Source organism: Strix aluco, chromosome 1 (genome assembly GCF_031877795.1).
Source record: "Strix aluco isolate bStrAlu1 chromosome 1, bStrAlu1.hap1, whole genome shotgun sequence".
Lineage (NCBI taxonomy): Eukaryota > Metazoa > Chordata > Aves > Strigiformes > Strigidae > Strix > Strix aluco.
In genome coordinates this window covers 80,498,004-80,520,901 of record NC_133931.1, presented here as the reverse complement: position 1 = coordinate 80,520,901, position 22,898 = coordinate 80,498,004, and the positions used below count along the sequence as shown (strand labels likewise).

The 22,898-nt window shown below is 42.0% G+C and overlaps 1 protein-coding gene across 4 annotated transcripts in view; it reads left to right on the top strand.

Moving 5' to 3' along the window:
* Nucleotides 1–3,433: 3,433 nt before the first annotated feature.
* Nucleotides 3,434–22,898, top strand: part of CTNND2 (catenin delta 2) — a 696,862-nt gene continuing 677,397 nt past the window's right edge. For all 4 annotated transcript variants that reach the window (XM_074826001.1, XM_074825966.1, XM_074825976.1 and 1 more), the window contains exon 1: nucleotides 3,434–3,527. In XM_074826001.1, coding sequence (XP_074682102.1) covers nucleotides 3,491–3,527 — 37 coding nt within the window. In that variant the 5' untranslated portion in view covers nucleotides 3,434–3,490. The remainder of the gene's footprint in view (nucleotides 3,528–22,898) is intronic.

The following is a 22,898-nucleotide window of genomic DNA, read 5'->3' as shown; positions in this document are numbered from 1 at the left end:
CCTCCTTTTTACCTCCTTATTCCTCACTGCTCTCCCTTACCCTTCCTCTGTGACAGCAAAAACAGGTGCAAAAAGCCATTTCTGAAGATCTGGTTTACTTCCCTTGTCCCACTCTTTCTCCACATCCATAAGCACGGCTCAGCCCTTGCCCCTTCTCTGACCTTCCCCTGATGTCAGGGAACGTTTGAAAGGTGATGCATGGAGAATCAGAGGAGATGAGCAGTTGGAGAAGAAGCTGCTCTGTGAATCCTGTGATGTCTTCAGATGAATATCCTGTCACACAAGATAGTGATGGGAAAGGAGGAAATCTTGTGAGAGAAAAGCAGATGTCTTCAGACACCTCCCAGATTTCTCCAAAATCCTTCTGCCTCCAACTCTCACTTTCCCTACAGAGGGTTCTCATTGCTATACACCTTTATTACTACTATATTTAACCTCCAGGCCAACAGCTTTGAGACTAGTACTTATACATTGGACATTTTTAAGATTCAGGTGGACAGGCTGCTGGGTCATCTCATCTAGACCGTGCTTTTGCTAAGAAAGTTTGGACCAGATGATCCTTGAGGTCCCTTCCAACCTGGTATTTTATGACTGGTATAGACACCTGGGTAACCTTTAGAATGTGGGGAGAATGGGTTGTCTTCAGTGCATCCTTCACTAGCACACTCTGCTTGTCCTACAATTAGGCCAGATGTGTACCATCCCCAGGGCCACGAAATGCTCCTATTACATGGCTGTGTGTCAGCAGGAAGGAGAGGACACAGTCTGTTTCTAGCCCTTCTGTCTCCTTTCCCTTTATCGACAGAAAGACCTTTGAGCTCTGAAGAAGAGAAGAGGTTGGGCTGCAGAAGGTGGATCACATGACACTATGGTGGATCTAGGATGCTACGACACCCAGTAATTTTATTATTAAGTACACCTTGAGGTTTAACAGTAAAGTAGTGACTCTAGGTATCTGCTGGGTAATACACCGCATTCAGTCCTGAATTAGATGCCTATCTCAGTCTGGGAATCACAAACCCAATGTCTTGCACTTAACAGATGTTATGTTCGTCTTCCAGATGCAGATGATGAGCTGCTTTCTTCTTTTCGCTCTCTCTCCCCGGGAGAGGGTAGCTGCTGGTGGGTCTCTCTTTACTCTGCAATACTTTGGAAGTTAGGACATTTGTCAAGAAATATGAGAGCTGAGTTACATGTCTGATTAGGAGTTTCAGACTGGAAGACCAGCCTGCTTCCCGGGAAAGGGCCCTAATCATCAAACAGCAGGCTAGGCTACTATGCAGGCAGTTTTTATACCTCCAGCTGCTGATTTCTCCAGCCTCAGCCAGCCAGCGTGGGCCCGATCACTGATGTTACAAGTTTGGACAAAGACAGGGGAACCAACTTTTCTTCTTTCATTAGTTGAGGAGAAGATTCACATGGACGAACTCTTAATTACTACAGATTTGTTTAACTATTTACCGCTATGGCTTCGTGAATTGCTTAAGTAGGCTCCTCTACTAATTTTCTCTTCCGTTCCTATGGCGCATCCATGAGTAGATGAAAACGAGCGTGCTTATTGTAAGGCTAGAGATAGCTGATAAATGAGTTGGCCTCAAGGCAGCGCACAAAAATTCCCAGCTAAACAGCAAAGGTAAAATGAAGGTAAGTTATATAGGGAAATAAAACAAAACAAGAAGAGACCACAGATGGAAAACAAGCCTTTCTGGCGCTGGGCGCAGCACGAGCGACGCAATGAAGGGAAGAACTAGTCTCTGGCCTTCCCCTGAAACGAAAGGGGGGGTAACCCCCCACCCCCCGCCCAGCCCTCAGCGCGGTGGCGGTCCGGCTCACCGGAGGGTCTGGGAAAGCCGCGGAAACGCCGAGCGAAAGGTGGCAGCAGCGAGTCGCTCTGCATCGCGGCCGCGGTCCGCCCGCCGTCCTCCCGCGCTCCCGTCGGCTCGACCCGCCTGCAGGTACCTCTCCCGAACCCGCGGCGGTTCATACAGCGCCTGCAGGGATGGGTCCGGCCGACTACGCGGCGGTTTGGTAGCGAAGAGGCCGAGGTGGGACCCCCCGAGAGGATGGCAGCCCCCAGGCCGGCGCTGAGCCGCGCCGTTCCCCGCGGCAGCGGCCGCCCGCCCCGCGGGCCCCGGGGAGCCGTGGCCCTCCTCCTCCTCCTCCTCCTCCTCCCGGCGGGGCCGGCGTCGGGCCCGCGGGTCCAGGCGGGCAAGTGACCGGCTGTAGGCCTTGCCCTCACGTCTCGGCCGAGTGAATGGCTTTCCTGATCCCTACGCTGATCCTCAGATCGCTGCGAGCGTGAATTAGCAGTAATTACCCCAGGCAACAACAGCAACAAAAAAATTGGTGTTTTTCCTCAGATACCAAAACTCCGCGCAGCAAGTTGAAAGGACCAATGGAATGGCAACTTTCGGGTGAGTGCTGTCATTGCATTTTACACAAGTTTCTCAGTAAAGGGTTAAGCGTGCACAGGAGTAAACACGACTTCCATATTCCTCACCCTCTTTGCTCGCAAGAAGACTTCTGAAAACATGGTAGATTTTCCACCTAGGGTTCCCAAGGATGGGCAAGAGAGAACCGAGGGAGAAACGAGCAGGGGACGAAGCCCTCGCTGCCCTGTTGCTTTCACCGTTCTGGCTGGCAGACCTCAAGTTTCAGTCATCCAAGCCAAAGCGGCGGGAGCCACTGTCGCTGCCGAGGGGCCGCTCCCCACCGATGCCCCCCACCCCGTCCCGGGGGGCGCCCCCACACCTGCGCCCTTGGCCCGCCGCCCTGCCTCCCTCTTCCCCGGGAAGCCGGAGCCCCCCCACCCCCCCCGCCTCCAGCCGCGGGGGGCTGGGGGGACACGGGGACGCGCCCCTCTGCGGCGAGGCCGGGGGACCCGGCGCGGCCCCGCCCGGCGCAGGCGGCGGCGGTTCAGCGGGAGCGGGGCCGCCCGCCCCCCTCCTCCCCAGCGCCGGCTGCGGGGCCGCGGCGGGCGCGCTCCTGCTGGGGAGGGGACGGGGGGGAGGGAGGGGCGGAGGCAGGCGGGGAGGGAGGGAGGGAGGCAGGGCGGCGGGGAGGGAGCGCGGCGGCGGCAGATGCTGCGGCGGCGGCTGTGCCTCCTTCGGCCACATCCCGCGGCCGGTGCGCCCGCCCGCCCGGCGCGCAGCGCTACGGCGCCGCCGCGCCGCCTGCCCCAGCCGCCGCCGCAGCCGCGGCCCCGCTCCCCGCCCGAGCGGCGGGGCGGTGGATGCCGAGCCCGCCTCGCCCCGGCAGCCAGCGGGCAGCTGCCCTGCGGCGCAGCCCCTCGGACCCGGCCCGGCGCGGTCGCACGGACGCGGGGGCACAGGGGCGCACAGGCGCGCCCGGGGGGGGGCAAGCCGAAGATGCTGCAGCTGGGCAAGGTCAGGACCTTGCGGTGAAGCCCGGGGCCGTCGGTCGCCCCCCCCCCCCCCCCCCCTTTCATCCTTGCCTAGCGGACTGAGGATTTGCTGTTGGGTTTTGGTGTATGTTTGGAAGAAAGCGGGCGGAATCGGCGCCGATCGGTGAGTACGACAGGCACCGTAATGGTGCCAGGTCCCCCCCCCCCCCCTCCCCACACCCTTCCCGCTTGCGTGATCTCTCTTCTCGGTGCGGGCTCCTGCACTGCTCCCCTCGGCGTTTCAGCCGGGCTGGGTTGGGCTGCTGGGAGCTGTGTTTGTGCCTTCAGAGGAGAGGTAACAAAGTGCGGTTTTTCCCCTTGTTTCCTCCTCCCGCACCTCCCCCCCCCCCCCATCTCTATCCTCCCTTTCTTTCTACGTTAGTCGCTGCTTATGTAGGGCAGCCGCGGCACCGTGTCTCCCGACGCCCTGCACTAATGTACTCGTTACGGCAGTGAAGTCATGGGCCGAGGAGGAGGAGGAGGAGGAGGAAGGGGCCCGGGGACCCGCGGGCGGGGGCAGCGCCCGGCCCTGCGCGGAGCCCGCGCGGGAGGTGCCGGCGCGATGGCCCCGGGCCCTGGGGCGGCTCCGAGCGGCGGCTGCCGCCGTGTCTGCGTGTGTGTATGTGGTGGTGGTGGGGGGGGGTGTATGGGGGTGTGTGTGTGTGTCTCTGTGTGTATACGGTGTGTGTGTGTGTGCGGGAGGGGGGGATGTTCTTCCTTTGAAGCCACCGTCTGCGAAACCCTGCGCTCGAGGAGCGGGCGGAGGGGGGTGGGGAGGGGAGCCGCGATGTGCGCTGTGGTGTTTCGTTGATCTATATTTAATGGCTGAAAGGAAAGATGCTTTTCTTTCCTTTACCCTTCTCTTACTCTTATTCTGGTGTGTAATGTGCTTGCATCGATCGGTCAAAGCGTAGCTTCAGCTGAATCAAGTCACCACAGAGGAGGTGCAGCAGCACAGGCAGTACATGTAATTCATCTGCCCGGGGATCGTGGAGGAAAATAAAAAAAAAAACCCGAAGAGGGATCATTTTAGAAACCATGTTAAATTTCCCCTGGAGGGTTTGGAGGCATGAATACATGAAAGACTGGAATACAGCATCTTGTGCAGAGACATTTTCTTTCTCATACTTTAAGTGTTAGGGTGTGCTTGTTCGGATTCAGGTGTCGTGATTAACCCCATGCGTTACAGGAAAATATCCAAAACTTGCAGAAAATATTTAGAAATGAATAGGCCCCCTTCCTTAACTAGCTGTTAACTTTATTGGCTGTAGTAACTGATATTCGTGCCCCTTAAAACATGTATGTCTTTTCATTGGCAATAACAAGATAAAGTAAAAACTTCACATTTCACGTTTATTTTCACAGTCAGTATAGGGAGCGTGTATGTAAAGTGAAAACAGTGAATCGGCCTGAGCTGTGGTTCGTAGCAAACCTCTCCATAGGGTACGTCAAGACTTACGTACCTCAGGATAGCAAGAGGACTACCCAGTATTATACAGACTTTATGTAAGTCTGTTGTGGGTTTTTGCAAAATCAAGAGAGGGAAAAATATCTTTGTCATCCTGTATTTAAGGATGTGTTTATCCTCTCTGGAAAAATGAACTGATCATCTAAGTCATATAGACTGGGTTGGTATTTTTTAAACAGCCTAGTTAGTTGGTCAGTGTATAAATGACACAGCGTGAGGGAGTTAGGTGCAGGTCTCCAGAGAAAGCTGCTGCATATCCTATTTGCCGGCCTCTGAGACTCAAATGGCTTTAGGGCTTTTGTGAGCCTATTTACCTTTACGCAGGTTTTCTGGGGAGGAGCCCCAAGCCTAAACCCAAACTGCCTAGGAAGACTGTGGTATATAAGCAAAACTCGGACATTCTACGATGATCAAATACTCTTGTAAGACTAATTCTGAGCCAAGTTGGTGAAGCTCTCTCTTTTCAGTCTGTGAATGACTTGACCCTTTGGGAGCCTTGACTATCAGTCTGCATCCTGCAAAACTGCAGAGAACTTGCGATAGATCATCCTCATTAGTAAGAAGTTGATTAATGGCTCGGGACTGTGTTGAATGTGATTATGTTGAATGTTGTAGTACCAAAACAGGACATCGCATCTTGATCACGTTGTTCAGAGATGGTTTTTGCAGTCTGTTATATAAGAGAGGCTTGAAAAAAAAGAGTAGCGGGCTGTGCTGTGTATACATAGGAAAGGAAATACCCCTCAAAGCTGCTGGTTGGAAGCAAAGTATTTATTTCTGAATGCCGGTTGCATGACTTTGTGGATTGCAAAAAAGATGCTTTTGGGAGGGAACTCTGGCTACAGTGCTTGACTTCTGTTTATCAGGTACCTTAACGGACTTTAAAAGCAATAAATAGCTCATCAGTGACACAAGTCTGTGACTTTTGCTGTGTTTTTGAATAATGCTACTAAAATAATTTCATCCTCACATAATGAACTCTGACAGACAGCTGCACGAAATAGAAATAGTAGCAACTAAAAAAAAAAGGTGTTTGCATAATTCTGATTTGCATAATTTACCTTTGCTGATGGATGGTATCAATTTAATGGCTGTGGTTTGGTGTTAAGTATTTGTTTCTCAAGACACGTGTAAAATCAACTTAGGCTACAAAGGAAGTGCTGGAGCAGCTTATTTTAAGGGTTTTAGGAAATGCATTTTTAGGTAGGACTGTAGATTGGCATGTAAATGGAGCAGATAACAGAATCAGCAGAACTCATGAGTGTTAAATTTTGCACTAAATTTCAGATACATTTTCTATTTCATGGTTCAGTGTGATATGATTATTAGAGCCTATCACTTGTGGAAATTCCAGCGTATCTTTGTTAGGATTTCAAACATACATTTCAACAATTCCTAGAAGCAACTGTTTTCAGGAGTATCAGCAAGATAAGGAAAATTCTTTATTACAGTACTCTTTACTTAAATAAAGACCTGTGGTTTTGATGCTTATTGATTGCGCTTGTAAGTCGTGAAGAGTTTGATATTTCAAGTTACAGCTGAGGTTTGACAAAAATGAAATTGATTGTTTCTCCCCTTTGAAGGTCTTAGTAAGGTCTTATTACAGGATGAGTTTTGGATGCTTATTTAACTGTACAACATTAAATTTAGTAGTCTAATTATTAATAACAGGCAAGTAAACCATAAACCTTAATGGAGGCAGCATTTTTAAATATGGTGCATTTATTTTTTAAATGACAGAACGACTCTCAAATAGAACTAAAGCACATTTGCTTTTAAATAAGAGATTGATTTTTTTCCTGACAAAAGTCATTACACCTGCAAAAACATTATTTTTCTGACCTTTTTTTCTTTTTCTTTGATTGGGGCATGATGGGAAAAGTTATTTCTCTTCTGTCAATAGGAAGTCTCCGTGTAGGACAGGTATGCAGTCCTCTGCTCATGTACTGCAGAACCACACAACCCTTTGGCTAACGGCTCTTCTGTAGTTAGGCTCAGTTGGAAAGAAGTCAGGATGCAGCATGACACACTGAAACAATTTCTTCTATCCTCTTGGGATGTGCTAACTTGGTGTCATGAATGGGTTGTAAAAGCAGATTGCCTGACCAGATTCTCTGGCAGTATGCTGGACAAAATTTAAGTTCAATAAAATTGAAAAGGAAATAATGGTATCTGTTTATATGTAAACTGATAGCCATGTTAATAGATTTTTTTTTTTTGTGTATTAGTTGCCAGTTTAGTGTAAGAGTTAAGAAACAGAGAAATGTCTCGTTATCTATGAGAGCAAGTATTTAATATTTGTTTAAATTGCTCCTGGCATGATAATTTTTAGTGCATCTTACTGGCTCTTAATCTGCCTGTTCTATTTTACAAAATTCAATTATAAGTAATAAGCAAGAGACATAAAGCATGGAAGAGTACGTATTATCTTGTCCTTTTGGCCACTGCCTATTTTATTGAAGTTTCTGGAAGAAAAACAGGCTTCTAATGAAACTTTAAAACTTTGTACTTCTCAGACCTACCAAAAAGGTGTTAAGTTTTTTTTAATTCTTATATAAAATAGCCATGTTTGATGTTACATTTTATTAAGGTTTATTACATTAGCCATAATAGTTCTACTGTATAACAAACCATTATTTTCAACTTGTTTTCATTCAAAAAGCCACAAATATGTAGAGTCCACTTTGAGTAGTATCATCCAAAATCAAGAACATCTGAGAGCCAAAGGGGCTTTTCATAAAAGGTTCTCTAAGGGAAGATTTTGCATTTCCCCCTGCTGTTTCTTCCCCCCCCCCCCCCCTTTTTTTTTTTCCTTGCCAAGTTTGCAATTGATTTCTTCATCTCCAAAAATCTTCACAGTACAGCAATTTCTTTTTGATCAAGAAAATTACTTTTGCAAACTGACAGTAAAACTTAGGTTTGTCTGCTTAGTGTAACATAAACATATTGTTTTTTCAGACATACGTACATTCTTCTGTCCTAGCACAGTTGATTAACACCAAAATATCCCTTTGAGGCTGGATTTTTGAAGGGAGCCAAATGAAATTAGGTAGTGTAAATAGGGATTCTGATGGGGTTCTTAATTGTTTTAAACCCACTGGATGAGACTTAAGTCTTACATACTCATTTATATCAGATTAATTTCTTTTAAATTAGTAAGATGTTTGGGGAAATAATCAGAAACAAGTTTCAGTGTGGTGGTAGAAAATTGCTTTTAGTGCCACTAGGATTACTAAAACTTGTAATCTGCATCCTGTAAAGGTGTATGCCTTCCATCACAACCAGCAAGCATTTTGGAAGGGTGACTGTCAAGGGTCTCAGATGTAACTCAAGGCTCCAGACAATGAATTTCAAGGAATGTATTGTATTTTGGTTCCTGGTTCCCAGGAGAGTACTTCTACAATTTTTGAAGCTGGCTATCCAAAAAGCCAGAAAATATGCACTGGATGTTGAAAACAGAACATGTGAGTCCTACAATTTTTTATTTATAGTTTTCTACAAAAATACTGAAACTCATGAGTATGTGTATTTCTGGTATGTTAGCCAATCTACAGGTGGTGTTTTTTTTAAAAAAATATATACATTATTTTAAATTTATTTGCGTAAGGGGTCTAACTTCCCTGAGGATGACATACATGTTTATATGAATCAAGTCCTGTCATTCTGGCATTTTCTTCTAACATTGTATTTGGCTGTGTAGTAATCAGGTTTCTTTGAAAGCAGATTGTTGTTGTCCCAGTCAAATTTGCTTGTTTAAAAATAAGCGTTCTTCTTGCCAAGAGGTTGATGGTTGCTTTACCTGTTTGGCATATGGAAAGGCCTTTTCACACTCATTTATTGGCATGAAAAATGGCATGACATTGGATATGGAGGTTCATATTCAGTGAAAAGCAGAGTGAGAAGGCAGAAGGCTAGGTCAGAGAATGGTTGTCTTAAGAAAACAACAGCTTAAAGGTTTTCAGCAATGGAAATGGCTCAAGGTTAGACATGGAGAGCCTGCCTGGGCAAACCTTGTTGTCTTGTATGCGAGAATTTTTAGAGAACTTCAGTTCTTTAAATAAGCAGATACCTGAAGGCATTCTTAACACCATCTCTTTCTCACTTATATTTCTTACAACAACTCAACTTCAGGACAGCTTTTGATCACGTCTAATGGCATCATCTCATTTCTGAATGGCATGATACCTCTGAAAGTGAGATTCTGTGTGATCTAGAAGCTGAAGTTTCACAGAAAGTGGGAGGTGGGTTCCTAAATGGTGTAGATGCTAAAAACAGAGTGGATAATCTAGTGAATTCGTACAAATCAAAATCTAGGTCAGTCTATGAGCATTTTGACAAATTTTAACAAAGTGATTAGTCATATTTGACACTTTCTGAATACTTTTGGTGAAGTACCTGTATCCTTGATCACCACAGGATAGTAACCTGAACCCTCAGTTCAGTGCCTAACGTTGTCTGACCTAGTGTGCTTAGAAATGCGGTGAATAGAACAAAAAAGCTTTGGGTATTTTAAAAAAGTTTGTGCATTAATGAAGGAGGTTGACAGTAGTTGGTGAATCACATAATTCTTGCTATTCTTACTGCAAATGGTTTTGAAGCTTGAGTTACAAGAATAGTGTGACTTTATATGTGGATTTTCACTGCAGTGTATGTCATCTGGCAGTACAGGGGAAAAATTGGAAGTGTGATAGTACATCTCTTCTTTAAAAATGTCAATAATATAGAAGGCCTAATGCATTCTCAAAATTGTCATTGCAATTAAAACAACAGAAGACAGTTGACTTCTGTTTTCTTTATTTCTGTCATTGAACCAATTTCATATCATTAATACCCAAGAGACGTATTTTGAGTAACAGGGTTGGAAGTCCTCCTTAGGGATCACCAAGTTAATTCCAAAATGCCTCTCAGAAGGTAAAGTTTGGTTCACTCCGGGGAAAAAAAGCATTTGTAATCTTGCACAGACCTCATTAAGGATTAACTACTACACATGCTTTTATTTTACTGCTCACATACAGCATCCTATACTTGAATGTATACGAGATATGCAACACCATTTCCTCTTTTTTCCTGTATAAAGATGACAGTCCCTTAAAGATTTTACAGGTTCACAAGTACATATTTTTGGTTGAAAAGGTTCCTGACAAGCTTGGCAGCTTATTGCACTTATTTTCCACTTCTGACTTCTACTGCCTACCAAGTACAAGTATTGCACAAAGCCTCAAGGGTCTTGGGGGACTCTGACTTTAATCTCTTCAAAGAAGGATGGACAGGTTGAGCTTAATTAGAAACACACATGTCTAATCAAAGGGTAAATTTAGAATTGCAAGTTTTAAGGACTGGCATTAGAAACAGTCATGATACCAAGAAATCTTTTTCATATAAATGGGAGCACTGAACAGAAGCCATAGCATATCTGAGAAGCCTATTCTGTTAAACAATTGTTTAATACTCTCAGGAAAATATGTCTTTTTAGAATGTATCATTACATGTTTTTTTTCAATACAAACAAATTCCAAAGCATGCATTTCTGGTCAAATTAGGGAAGTTCGTTAGCCTCTGAGTGTTTCCACTGGGATCCTGTGCACTTAAATCTCAATGCTGACGGTCATAATGAGCACTCAAAGGATGGATAATACTCCTCATTTCAGAAAGGAACAAACATTTCCTTATATTCTGTGTCACCTTATGTAGCACAGGTCTGTGCAGCAATTACTTTGTGTGGACGAAGTGCAAAGGTATGGTGTAAAACCTAACCTTTACGTCTCTTCTATAACTTTTTGAGGTTGAGTTTAGATCAGTTGTCTTAAATGTTCCCTCTCTGTAAATAACTTTTAATTAAAAGTAGCCAAGATTAATCAGCTTTGTAATTCTTACTTTTCTATCTCTAAGTCTAGGAGGTACAGTGCATGTATAGGTCTTGCTGTCTTTTTTTTTTTTCCCCCCCCCCTAGTTCGTTTGAAGACATGAATTTTTGGGAGCGAGTAATAAATATTTCTTCTATTTCATGTGTATTAGTATAAAAAGACTTAAACTGAGCAGAGAAGACACCTGGGTTTGAGTGGTTAAAAAAAAATTCTAGACTTCGCTCATGTTTTATGCCTTCAGTTTAGTTTAGAATGGCTAAAACTTTGCACAGGTAGATTAAAACAATTCAGTTTAATTTCCAAAATAAGATTTTAATTTTTTTTTGAGCAAGTGCAACATTAGCATTTGAGGAATATGCTATGCCAGGCACTTAATGCCAGCTAAGCACCACATAAACTTGACCTACTTTTAGGACTTTGGGACATCTTGGATTTTTGAGAAGATCTGGCATCTCTGTCTGACCATGCTTGTGTCATTTCTTTGGAAAGCCTGCTGGGCAAAGTCACTTCAAAGAACCTGATTTTGTGTGTGGAATCCCTCTATGTATTTACTCAAACCAGAACTAGCCAGCGAGGGAGAGCAGGGGTTTCCTCTACAGTGTTGCTCTGTCCACTGGAGTCCTCAGGCTGACATTGCTGATGGATCGCTCTGTCTGAGATGTAGCATGGCCTCCCCTCTGAAAATATCCAGCAAGGAGCTACTTGGCTTTTGATCAGCAGTGATGACAATATTTCAGGTCCCCAAATGACAAATTGCTGGTGATCTATTGACAGAAAAGACTTGGAGCAATGATGTTTGTCAAGGAGCCAAAGACCCTGCAATATAAATTGCTTTTGTGGTTGTTTTTTTTTTTTTTACTGTGTTCAAAGCAGAGAAAGAAATCTAAAATACTGTTGATAGTAAACTGAAAAATGGCTGGGGGAGGAAGGTGGGTATGGCGAGACAGGCTGGAAGGCACAATTGTTGTATTGTCAATGAATAGGAAAGTTGCTAATTCAATCTTTTAACATAGGTAGTTGAGCCAATCTGATGATTTCTAGCAAATACTTTTAGAAATACATTTAATGTTTTATTTACAAAAGCATGTCAATTCTAACAGGACATCTTGCACAGATACAATAAGCAACATACAGTTTGAACATGTTTAAGAAATGCATGCATACATGTATTCTACTCGTATGCTATAAACAGATATGGAATTAGTTGCACCTGTGTCAAATGTTAATATTCCTCTTTTGCATGTGTGTTACATAAGTTGTAAATTAACCTCAAAGGCAATGTAATTTTGTATTTTCCCCCAGGCAAAACCCAATTGTACTCTTGTTGAATTTGGTAACAGCAATCCAACTGATTGAACAGGGCACCTGTGCTTTACAAGATGTACCTTAGTAAAAATATTTTTTTCTCTTTATTCAACCTTCTTTCCTTGACTCTTCAATAATTCCACAATCTAATAATTGTCATGACACAGTTGTGGGGTTTTTTTTTTTTGGTTTGTTTGTTTGTTTGTTGGTTTTGTTTTTGTTTGTTTTTTAAATTACAGGTATTACAATCTTATCATAAAACAGGTAGGATGAGTAATCTCAGTAGTAGTTTATAATTTTTATACTTTAGAACATACAGGTTTTGCTATACTGGGTTAAATGATTGTTTTCCAGATCTCATCAATGTAAGAGTTCCAGGTGGGGGGGGGGGGGAAAAATGGTGGAGGAGTGAGAAAGAGAAGAAAAAAATCAGAATACTAGTTTGTTTAGCCAACTTATCTTACAGACATGTTCTTCCTGACATGTAGAAAAGTATAGTTCTGGAAGTATAGGGTTTGTTTACCTGATACTGTAGTATACTTGTCAGTAAATGGTGTTGCTCTCTAGAAGGACGTATAGACCTCTAAAACAAGTAGCTAAGTTTATAGAAATATGTGTTCTTGGGAATGAAACAATTATTTCTCCCCCTTCTGCTGTTTTTATATTAATTTGTTTTTAAACTCACTTAATTCGTAACATATTTTGTATGCCTCCAGTAAAATACCAGGACTGTAATAAAGAAGCAAGGAATCCTGATTTTTGAAGGGCTTAATACTCTCATCATAACATTTAAGTATAATAAATTAATAAATCTTTATTTAAATATGGTCTTTTGTTTCTACTTTGGATTTAATAACTACATAGTGTGTGCAGGTCGCCTAAAATGAAGGTTTTTTGACATATGGTTTTATTTAGGAGTGTCTGATTTGTAGTGCTATGCAATATAGCCATCTTTTTGCTTAACAAAAGGCAATGAGTGGTTGGTATGAAAAAACTGAGTTGTCCAGGAGAAATGGGTCAAGTGGAGAAGTGAAGCAGTCCCTAAAACTGAAATCAGAGGGAGAATGGGAAGGAAAAAAGTGATTGCTCTTGAGGTTACAAAGTTAAAAGTATTTCTCTAACTGTTCTACCTGTTGATCCACTTTCTGAAATGCGTTAGTCTTACACAGTGGACTGTAAGGATCCAGGTGAATCCTTACTATATATAGTCTCTTGAACTGTCTGTCTTTAGAGAAGTAGGTGCCAAATTTCTTCCCCTGCGCACATTCAAGGTGAAACTGGTTTGTGCCCTTTTTGGTTCCGTTCTTCCTTCATGCTTGCCTACCTATCCAGCAAAACCATGTGTTGGTAAATGTGTTGTACCCATTAGGATGCTGTCACCCTACAAAGAAACTATATTGGTGTTTACACTGAATCACAGAATCATCTAGGTTGGAAGGGACCTTGAAAATCATCTAGTCCAACCGTTAACCTAGCACTGACAATTCCCAACTACACCATATCCCTAAGTGCTATGTCAACCCGCCTCTTGAACACCTCCAGGGATGGGGACTCCACCACCTTCCTGGGCAGCCCATTCCAACACCTGACTACCCGTTCTGTAAAGAAATGATTCATAATATCTAGTCTAAACCTTCCCTGGCACAACTTGAGGCCATTCCCGCTTGTCTTATCACTCATTACTTGGTTAAAGAGACTCATCCCCAGCTCTCTGCAACCTCCTTTCAGGTAGCTGTAGAGGGCGATGAGGTCTCCCCTCAGCCTCCTCTTCTCCAGACTAAACAACCCCAGTTCCCTCAGCTGCTCCTCGTACCACATGTGCTCCAGACCCTTCACCAGCTTCGTTGCCCTTCTCTGGACACGCTCGAGTAATTCCATGTCCTTTTTGTAGTGAGGGACCCAAAACTGAACACAGTAATCGAGGTGTGGCCTCACCAGTGCCGAGTACAGGGGTAAGATCACTTCCCTGTCCCTGCTGGCCACGCTATTTCTGATACAAGCCAGGATGCCATTGGCCTTCTTGGCCACCTGGGCACACTGCTGGCTCATGTTCAGCGGGCTGTCAATCAACACCCCCAGGTCCCTCTCTGACTGGCAGCTCTCCAGCCACTCCTCCCCAAGCCTGTGGCGCTGCTGGGGGTTGTTGTGGCCCAAGTGCAGCACCCAGCATTTGGCCTTATTGAAACTCCTACAGTTGGCCTTAGCCCTTCACTCCAGCCTGTCCAGGTCTCTCTGCAGAGCCTCCCTACCCTCGAGCCGATCCACACTCCCACCCAACTTGGTGTCATCTGCAAACTTACTGAGGGTGCACTCGATCCCCTTGTCTAGATCATCAGTAAAGATGTTAAACAGGAGTGGCCCCAAAACCGAGCCCTGGGGGACACCACTCATGACCGGCCGCCAACTGGATTTAACTCCGTTCACCACAACTCTTTGGGCCCAGCCATCCAGCCAGTTTTTTACCCAACAAAGCGTGCTGCGATCACTGAAAGTAAGTTTAATGAGTTTCTTTGACGTTTTAATGATGTGATTTAGTCTTCAGGTCTGGAACAAGCTATTGGACTTCAGGTTCAACTTTTTCTGTTCATCTCAGGATAGAAGTGCAAGCTTTGGATACTGAGAACACATTTAGAAATAGCCATTCTTCTGTATGTTTGTTGAATGCACATATATTAGTATGTGGGATATTGTTATTTGAATAAAAGTTGTAAAATAAAAATGAGAATTTGAACTCTCTGATTTTCCCTTCTTGCTGCTAGGAAGTATGGTAGCCACCTGAAATTCAGGTTAGATTAAGTTCTTTACTTTTGTTTAAGAAAAAATATTTGTTTTCTTACGGTGAAACAAGATGACTACAATACTTAGTAACAGTTATGGTACAACTAAATTAAGTAGATGGTATAAGAGACAGACATACATCAGGGTCTGTATCAAGGTGAGGGAACATACATAAAGGTAGAAATGTCTACGTAGAAGTGTGGTATGGGCTTTCAGTGGCTGCTCCCATTCAGAAGGAAAATCAGTCTCAGCAGTAAGCGGTAGCTACAGCACCTCAGATTGGCAGTGTAATTCATCAAAAACCCTGCCTGTTGGAATGGTGTGAGTTGAGACGTATGTTTGGTTTTGGATCAGCTGAAGGAGGCAACATCACTGCGATAAATCCTCTACTACTTCAATGGAGTTTGAGGATAGCTAAAATAATTTTAGTTTTGTATTCCATTCCCTTCAATGTGCAACTTACAGTAGTTTATGTGAAAGGGTGAGAGACTTGCGATTTATTTCACAATACCAGGTTTTAGATATAAAGTGTATTTCTGAAGCACAGCTATACATCTGCATTTCACAGGAACAGTCAGTGAAAGGAAAGCCAGGACAAAGATTTTTCTTCTTTGCACATGAATCATTTTAGAGATTCTTCAAAAAGGTGACTTACCCTGCTGAATAAATTTATAGAACATTGTGTAATATTTCTGATGTTTTAATCTTCACCTTTTTCGTATACATGTAGAAGAATAAAAAAGGACTTGCAGTTTAAGTTCTGAGCATTTATACATCAAAACTTTTGAAGTTTGAAGATGTATATGCAGAGTTTTTAATAATACCTAAATATGAAATTCAAATATTACCCAAAACATAACAGACATATAAAGCAGTACTGCCTCTCTCTTAATTATTCTGTCAGGCAGGCTTCCTCTTTTGTAAAGACTTTTTGTTCAGTTGTCTAGAAACAGTCATTAATGGCTTAAATAGAATATCATGGAAGTTTCTGTGGCCTCGTGAATTCTGGTGGGGGTTTTTTTTGTTTTTTTTTGTTTTTTAAATTAGTTTAAACATTTGGGTTCTCTCCTGCTTTCCGAGAGGATGTGAGTGCTGTCACTTGTTAACAAACATACATGCGTTATATATTACACCGCTCTACAGTTTATGATACTACTTTATAGGTGAAATAATTTTATGGTGCAAAAAGGTGTCAAGGGGCTGAAGCTGCTACTTCCAGATGCAGGCTAGCTTGTGATGGAAGCCACAGGAAACTCTTTCAGTCATCCTGTTTGCAGCTCTCGTTTCAAACTTTCTTATCGTTCTACTTATACAAAACCAAACTTTTCAATGTTTGAGTGGAAGTGTATTCACTTATTGATACTGAGTTACAGTAGGGCAATTTTGTTGATGAAACTGGACCTCAGACCTAAGTTACAACAGGAACTTGAAGCTAGTTATAAATAACCCAGTGTTTCCCACCTTGAAATACAAAGTGAGCTCAACACCTCTGAGTTAATCTGTGACAAGCAGTAACAAACACAAGAACCACAGTCAGGACTATGCTTCAGCACTCTACCTGTGCAGAATGGCATATAACCAGCTCCCTCCCAAGGTGAGGTTTTAGAAAATAGTGTGCTGTAGATTCATTAACTGTACCATATATGAAAGACCATATGCAAGAATGCAGATGGAGTAACAGACTGTAATGTTAATTTATCAATCATCTAAACAATCAAACATAGTGGTGGCTCTTTATTTTGTACTACATCAGTGTTTTGACAACTGAACTTAGATCACAACCCCGTCGAACCAGTGCTGTCCAAAATATACTCACATGTACCCCCTGTGCTGAAAAGTTCAAAAACCTCGGTAACGCAACTGCTGAAGGGAAAACAAGTCCAGAGAGGTTGAAAATGGGTCAGGTACAAGCATGGATATAGGATCCTAGTTGCTTATGTACTCTTGTCTCCTAGAACACATAGCTCTTTCCATGTTGCTTAAGCAAATACGTGTCTCTTGTTATACTACTCTCAGTGCATGGGTGGCATAAAACTTTTTCTTGACTTCATACAATATTTTCCCAAGCAGGTAACAACATGTTTTATGTGATGCAAGAGACTTTTTTCCAAAGCAGAAAATGTCATTATTGAGCTTTTGTCCCTTCTTTAAAAAAATGAAAGTAAGTAAAAAGGGAGTCATTTGAAGGGGAAGAAGGGGGGGGAGAGGTAAACTGTATTAGGTCCCTTCTCCATGAGAAGTTTAAAGGACAAAACCAGAACTTGCTTTTGCAAGAATAATGAAGCTGTACAAAGTATCAGTGAATACTCTGTTGCTGGTCCCTTCTTACAGCATTAATACTACTGTATTAACACTGAGTGTATAAGGAATTGTATTAAACTCATTTGTGAGCAAAAGTCCATTGCTACTGTTTCATCATGTACTAAGAGAGAGAACTGGACAGAGCTTCTGTTTAAGCCTTGTTGTGGTACCAGTAATAATGTCTTCCCAATCCTTTCCTTTTTTGTTTCAAGCAAAAAGAAGCAGTCTCAGTTAGAGCAGGAAGGTGAAGGACAAATGTTTGAATATCCTATATCTGTAGTATGCCTTCTTCAAATAGGGGTCAAGTTGATGTTGAAGTCGTTAAAGATTCTTTCAGCAAAATAATGAGCATAGGTAAGCCCTAGAATATTTGGAGAATCTCTCAGCAATTTTCTTTCACAAAACATTAAATAGTATTTTAATTTTTGTTTATCTTAATATCTCAGAGATTTTAAGATGGTTTCTCAAAAGAGGTCTTTTTCTGACATCTTTTTTTCTTGACGTTCATTTTGTAAGGACAAGCAAACAAAACACAAAACAAATAAAAGGGGAAGGGGTCAAGGTGGCTGAGCACCTTAGGCTTTGACTCAGTGGATCAGAAGGTAACCACAGACTTTTTTTAGAACTTTGTGTATTAGGTAGAAGTTGCCTTTATCAGTTCATGTGCTTAAAATGAAATGAAATATCTCAACAAATATAGGTAATGACTTTGGTGGCAAGAATGTATAATGATGTTTTTGGCCATGTTATGGATTGTATTTATTGTTCTGGAATAATTTACAGGTAACAATATATGCAATCAAAAATAAATTTAATGCAGAGTTAACTTGAAAAATAAAATTTGTTAAGCTTAATAAACTCCATGAAACATTAGTTGTAGCTTTTGTACCTGCTACTATTTCAGTTAAAATATAATTAAAAAAAGGTTTGCTGAGCAAAATTAATTTATTGGAGAAATCTAATTTTCACAACTCTGATCTGTTTATATACTTGTCAGCCTTGATAGTATGGTCTATTGAAATGTACAGTGACTGTTAGAACATCTGCCCTCTAATTATTTGAAATATTAGTATCCTAAATGCATGCACGTAAGGCGATTACTCCTTATGTTTTTATACATTTCCATTCTAGGAGCTGCTCAAAGCATGTCTTTGTTTTTCTTCTCCATTGTTCCTCTAAGTTGTCAGATTACAATCAGTGAGACTTGTGTAGTTAACAAACCACTTACACCTCAAGAGGGTAAATACAATGTGAATGACAATGATATTTCCTACAGATATAATCTGAAGAGAAATTCCAGTTTAAAAAACATAGTTTCTAGGAGATATGTTTATCGGTAGGTGTGGATATAGCAGAGTACATTATCCCCTTTATCAGTGTTAAAGATAATATTTTTTGTGCTTGGAGGATGATTAGACTTAGACTTTGAATCTTTTTTCTTTTCTTTTTTTTTTTTTTTCTTCCAGTAGACTGTTCCACAGTTGAGCACCCTTCCCTGACATCACTCAGTCTCCTGCTCTCATGAGCTTTGCTCTAGGCTTCATTACTTGTGTTTTCAGCTACTAGCTGGCTTGTTTTGGATACTGCTTTTTGCTGAGTTAGGGCACAGGCTGTTGTTAGCGACAGAGAACTAAAGCTCACTCCTCATCATTGTGGTAACATGAAATTCTGTGGCATCTCATTATTGGTCTGTGACTATCAAGCTGTCTGAGGATGATTCCTATAGGGTTTTTCCTTTTATTCTGGTGTGGACTCTGTTCCAGATGAAAGAAGGGATCTGATCAGTTGCTAATAAATGACTGACTTGGGCTTCAGAACTAGCTTGTAGGGAACAGAATATTTGCTCCCCAAAGAGTGGAGGAGTTTGTGCTCATCCACTTTATCATGGCATCTTCCGATCACATACATGAAAAATTCTACTTTTGTACTAGTTGTAGGGGATTTAAGGTATGTAGTAGTTATCTCTGGAAGGTCATGGAGATCAGGGGAGCTTCCCGAGGACTGGAGGAAAGCGAACATCACTCCTGCCTTCAAGAAGGATGATCTGGGGAGCTACAGGCCAGTCAGCCTCACCTCAGTTCCTGGGAAGGTGATGGAGCAAATCCTCCTGGAAATAATCTTCAAAGACATGAAGGACGGGAAGGTGATTTGGAGTAGTCAGCATCAATTTATGAAGCAGAAGACACGCTTTATCAGCCTGATAACCTTCTACAATGAGATGACTGTGGTGGATGAAGGGAGAGCAGTGAGTGTCATTTATTGACTTTATGGGAGACTTTTTGATAGTGAGCTGAAAACTGGCTGAACTGCTAGGCTCAAAGGGTTGAGGTCAGCAGCATGGAAGTCCAGCTGGAGGCCAGGCACTAGCAGTGTACCCCACGGGTCGATATTGTGTGCTATATTGTTTAACATCTTCATTTGTGATCTGGGTGATGGCACAGAGTTACACTCAGCAAGTTTGCAGATGATACAAAACTTGGAGGAGTGGCTGATGTGCCAGAGGATTGTGCTGCTATTGGGAGACATGTTAACAGGTTGAAGAAAAGAGATGACAGGAACCTTGTGAATTTCAATGAAGGCAAAATGCCACATTCTGTACCTGGGTTGGAATAACCTCTTGCACCAGTACATGCTGGGGCCAACTGGCTGGAAAGCAGCTTTGCAGAGGAGGATCTGGGATTCCGGGTGGACAAGTTGAACATGAGCCAGCAGTGTGCTCTCATGGCAGAGGAGACCCAACAGCTTCCTGGGCTGCATTAGGAAAAGCATCACCATGAGGTAAAGTGACCCATCTCTTCTACACAGCAGTGATAAGGCCACATCTGGAGAGCTGTGCACAGTTCTGCTGCATTTCTAAATAATTTACAACTGTTCTTTGACTTCTGCTTTGGCATTTGCATTGCCTCAAAGACATTCAGATACTAGTGGGCTGTAGTATCAGTTTAACTGTTACTTAATGTCAAATGAGGAACAAGGCTTTAAACTGGGCATGGAAGCTGTTTGGGACCAGGGAAGAGTCTTGGGTATGGGCCTGATGTGTTCCCACTAACACTTGCTTTTAACACAGTAGGCGACTGGTTTCTCTGCAAATGGGAGTCTGTGTGTGGCTTTTACTTTGAACACTGGATGTGGTGATCATCCCAAGGATGTCAGTTGCATTGGTTACCATGGCTTGTCCAGCATGCAGAAGTTTCTTGGCAGGCAGATAGCAAATGAACGTTTTTTTATTTTCTTTCTCAACAAAACCAAGGAGAGATGTTTGCAGCAAAAGACCAGTGGTCTCTGAGTTGGAAAGCTGTGAATTAATGGCTTGCACTTTCAAACTATCCTAAAAATAAACACTTCACAGTTGGAATTTACTTGATGATGATTTCTGTGATATCATTGATGATAGGAAATGCCTCTTTAATATTCAGATTGTAGCATGTTTTTTCTTTTTTTTTCCTTTCGTAATGAAACATCTAAAATGAGCTATTGTTTTCTGCTTTGAAGAAGTTGCTTAAATCTGCACAAGTGTTTGAAACACCCTGTATTTTCAGACTTAAGGGGTGATGATAGCAGAAAATTAATGCTGTTATGTTTGAGGACATTCATCTTGGACCTGGAGAGTGTGATCTACTGAGATCTGAACAGGTAGTTCCTCATTAGATAATATAGGAGGTTGCATCCTAACACCAACTTGATCAAAAAGAAGGCATTTTGTAATATAAAGTTCTTTTCCTTTCATATTTTCTGTTGACTGGGTTTGATGAGAAGGCAGAAGTGGCTGGGCAAATGATGGCAAATTGAGTGATTAATATCAGAGAACATGAATAAAATTTAAATTGCACTTTATTAAAAAAATCCATGTGACACTAAAGGTTTGGAATATTATTTTACAGTGTTGCATAGATGGGTGATCTGTTATTTTGCTTACAGTCTTTAGGTTTGGTTTATTTTCTCATAAAGTAAATGAAACATTAGATTTTATAAAGCTCCAGAGGTATGTGGTGCAAACTAGATTCCCCTGTCTTTTAACAGGGGAGTACTAATTGTGATGTGTTTTTCTAGTTTTTGTTCCGGCAGACCCAGAAGTCCTGGGCTAATTGAATGAGATGAGCAATCTGATCACACAGAGTGAAACCAGAACTGATGCTCTAATGTATTGTTTTTGCATTTTCACATAAACCTTTTTGTAGGTTTGAGTTCTGGATAGTAAGCTCTCCCAAATTTTATGACATTTATAATTATCGATCATCTGAGTTTCTCTGTGGGAGCAAAACCTCTAGAGGGTGCCAAAAAACTGGTTTTGGTTAAGGAAGCTGTTAGGTCCTGTACTACTACTGTCAGATGTGCAGAAGTGCAGGTCAAAGTTCAGTTCCTGAAAGCTCTTCTTGCTCTCAGTAATTCAGGTGCCTTAAAAATGCCAGCTCCTATAACTTTGGTTCTGAAGTCATTCTACTCTGTGGTGATAGTCTTTCTTGTAAGGTTTTTTGTTATACTGGGCACTAACTGTATGATTCACAGGACGGGTTTTGGATTTTTTTTTTTTTTAAAAAAATCCGTACTTAATCTTTATTCATAATATCTCCAAATGGGAAGAATACATGATGTTTCTCATGTCACACAGAGCATACGCTAAGATAAATACTGTTTCTTTGACCAAGGCTTCCTATAACAGCAGGGTCTAGATGTCTACAAATTACAGATTTTTCCATTCCTTGGTAACTCAATCTTGCCCAACACTGTACCCTTCACTGTTGCCAGGTTTTCAAAAGCACCAGCTAGCTTTAGGCACACACTGCATTTAAAAGAAAAAAGAAAAAGAAAGGGAGGGAGGGGAAGTGTTCAATAGCGGAGACAGGTACAGTGTAGAAACTCCAGGAACAGGTTCTCTAAGTAGTTACTCCTAATTGACTTCCTGACATGTGACCACATTTTCAGAGAAACTAGACCAGATTTTTTTTTTTTTAAAAAAACACTGTTTAATAGCATAAATATGTACAACATGACAAAATATTGCCATCTGGACTATATATCAAGCAGTGTTACTGCCAGTCAGCTGCAACTAGTGGTGAAGAGGATGCTATCAGAAGCAGTAGGCTAGTAATTGCTCCTGCTGCAGCCTGTCAGAGAGATGAAATTAGTTTAGTTTCTTGTCTCTCTCCATATAGGTGTGCCAAAAATACCTGGATATGTTCACATATTTTAGTTCAGAATATTCCTAGGGATTCTACAGCTTTGCAGACAACCTCACCAGAGTGGTTGTAGACAGTACTGACGTGTGTCTTTAAAAATAAGGTGGTATATCAAAGTTGGAGTCATCAACACAGATTAAAAATTAGGGAGGACGGTTCGTAGGAATTTTGTAGGTATTTGGAAGCTTCTACTATAAGATAGGATTGTTTGGAGGGTTTGTATATGACCTAGGACCGTTTCCCCCACCCCTCAAGGTATGGGAAATCTTTGTATTGTGGTCAACACAGTCAGAATCCTGTTCATATTTACTCTCAAAATTCTGTTGACATCAGAGGGACTATTTACATGAGTGAAACCAGTAGGATTTGCCCCAAATTATATAATCTTATAATGAATTTGATAATTTATATGTATTAACAGAGCATTTATAGTCCTTCATGGTTAAGATCAATATTTAGTATACAGAAATTGTACTGTGTATAAATTAATTGCATGACCTGCCTAAAGAGGACTTTAAGAACGTTGCAGAATTAAGTACCTGAAAAAAACTTATCTTAAAAAGAAGTCGTCATATATTCTTAACTGGAGATGCTCATTTTGA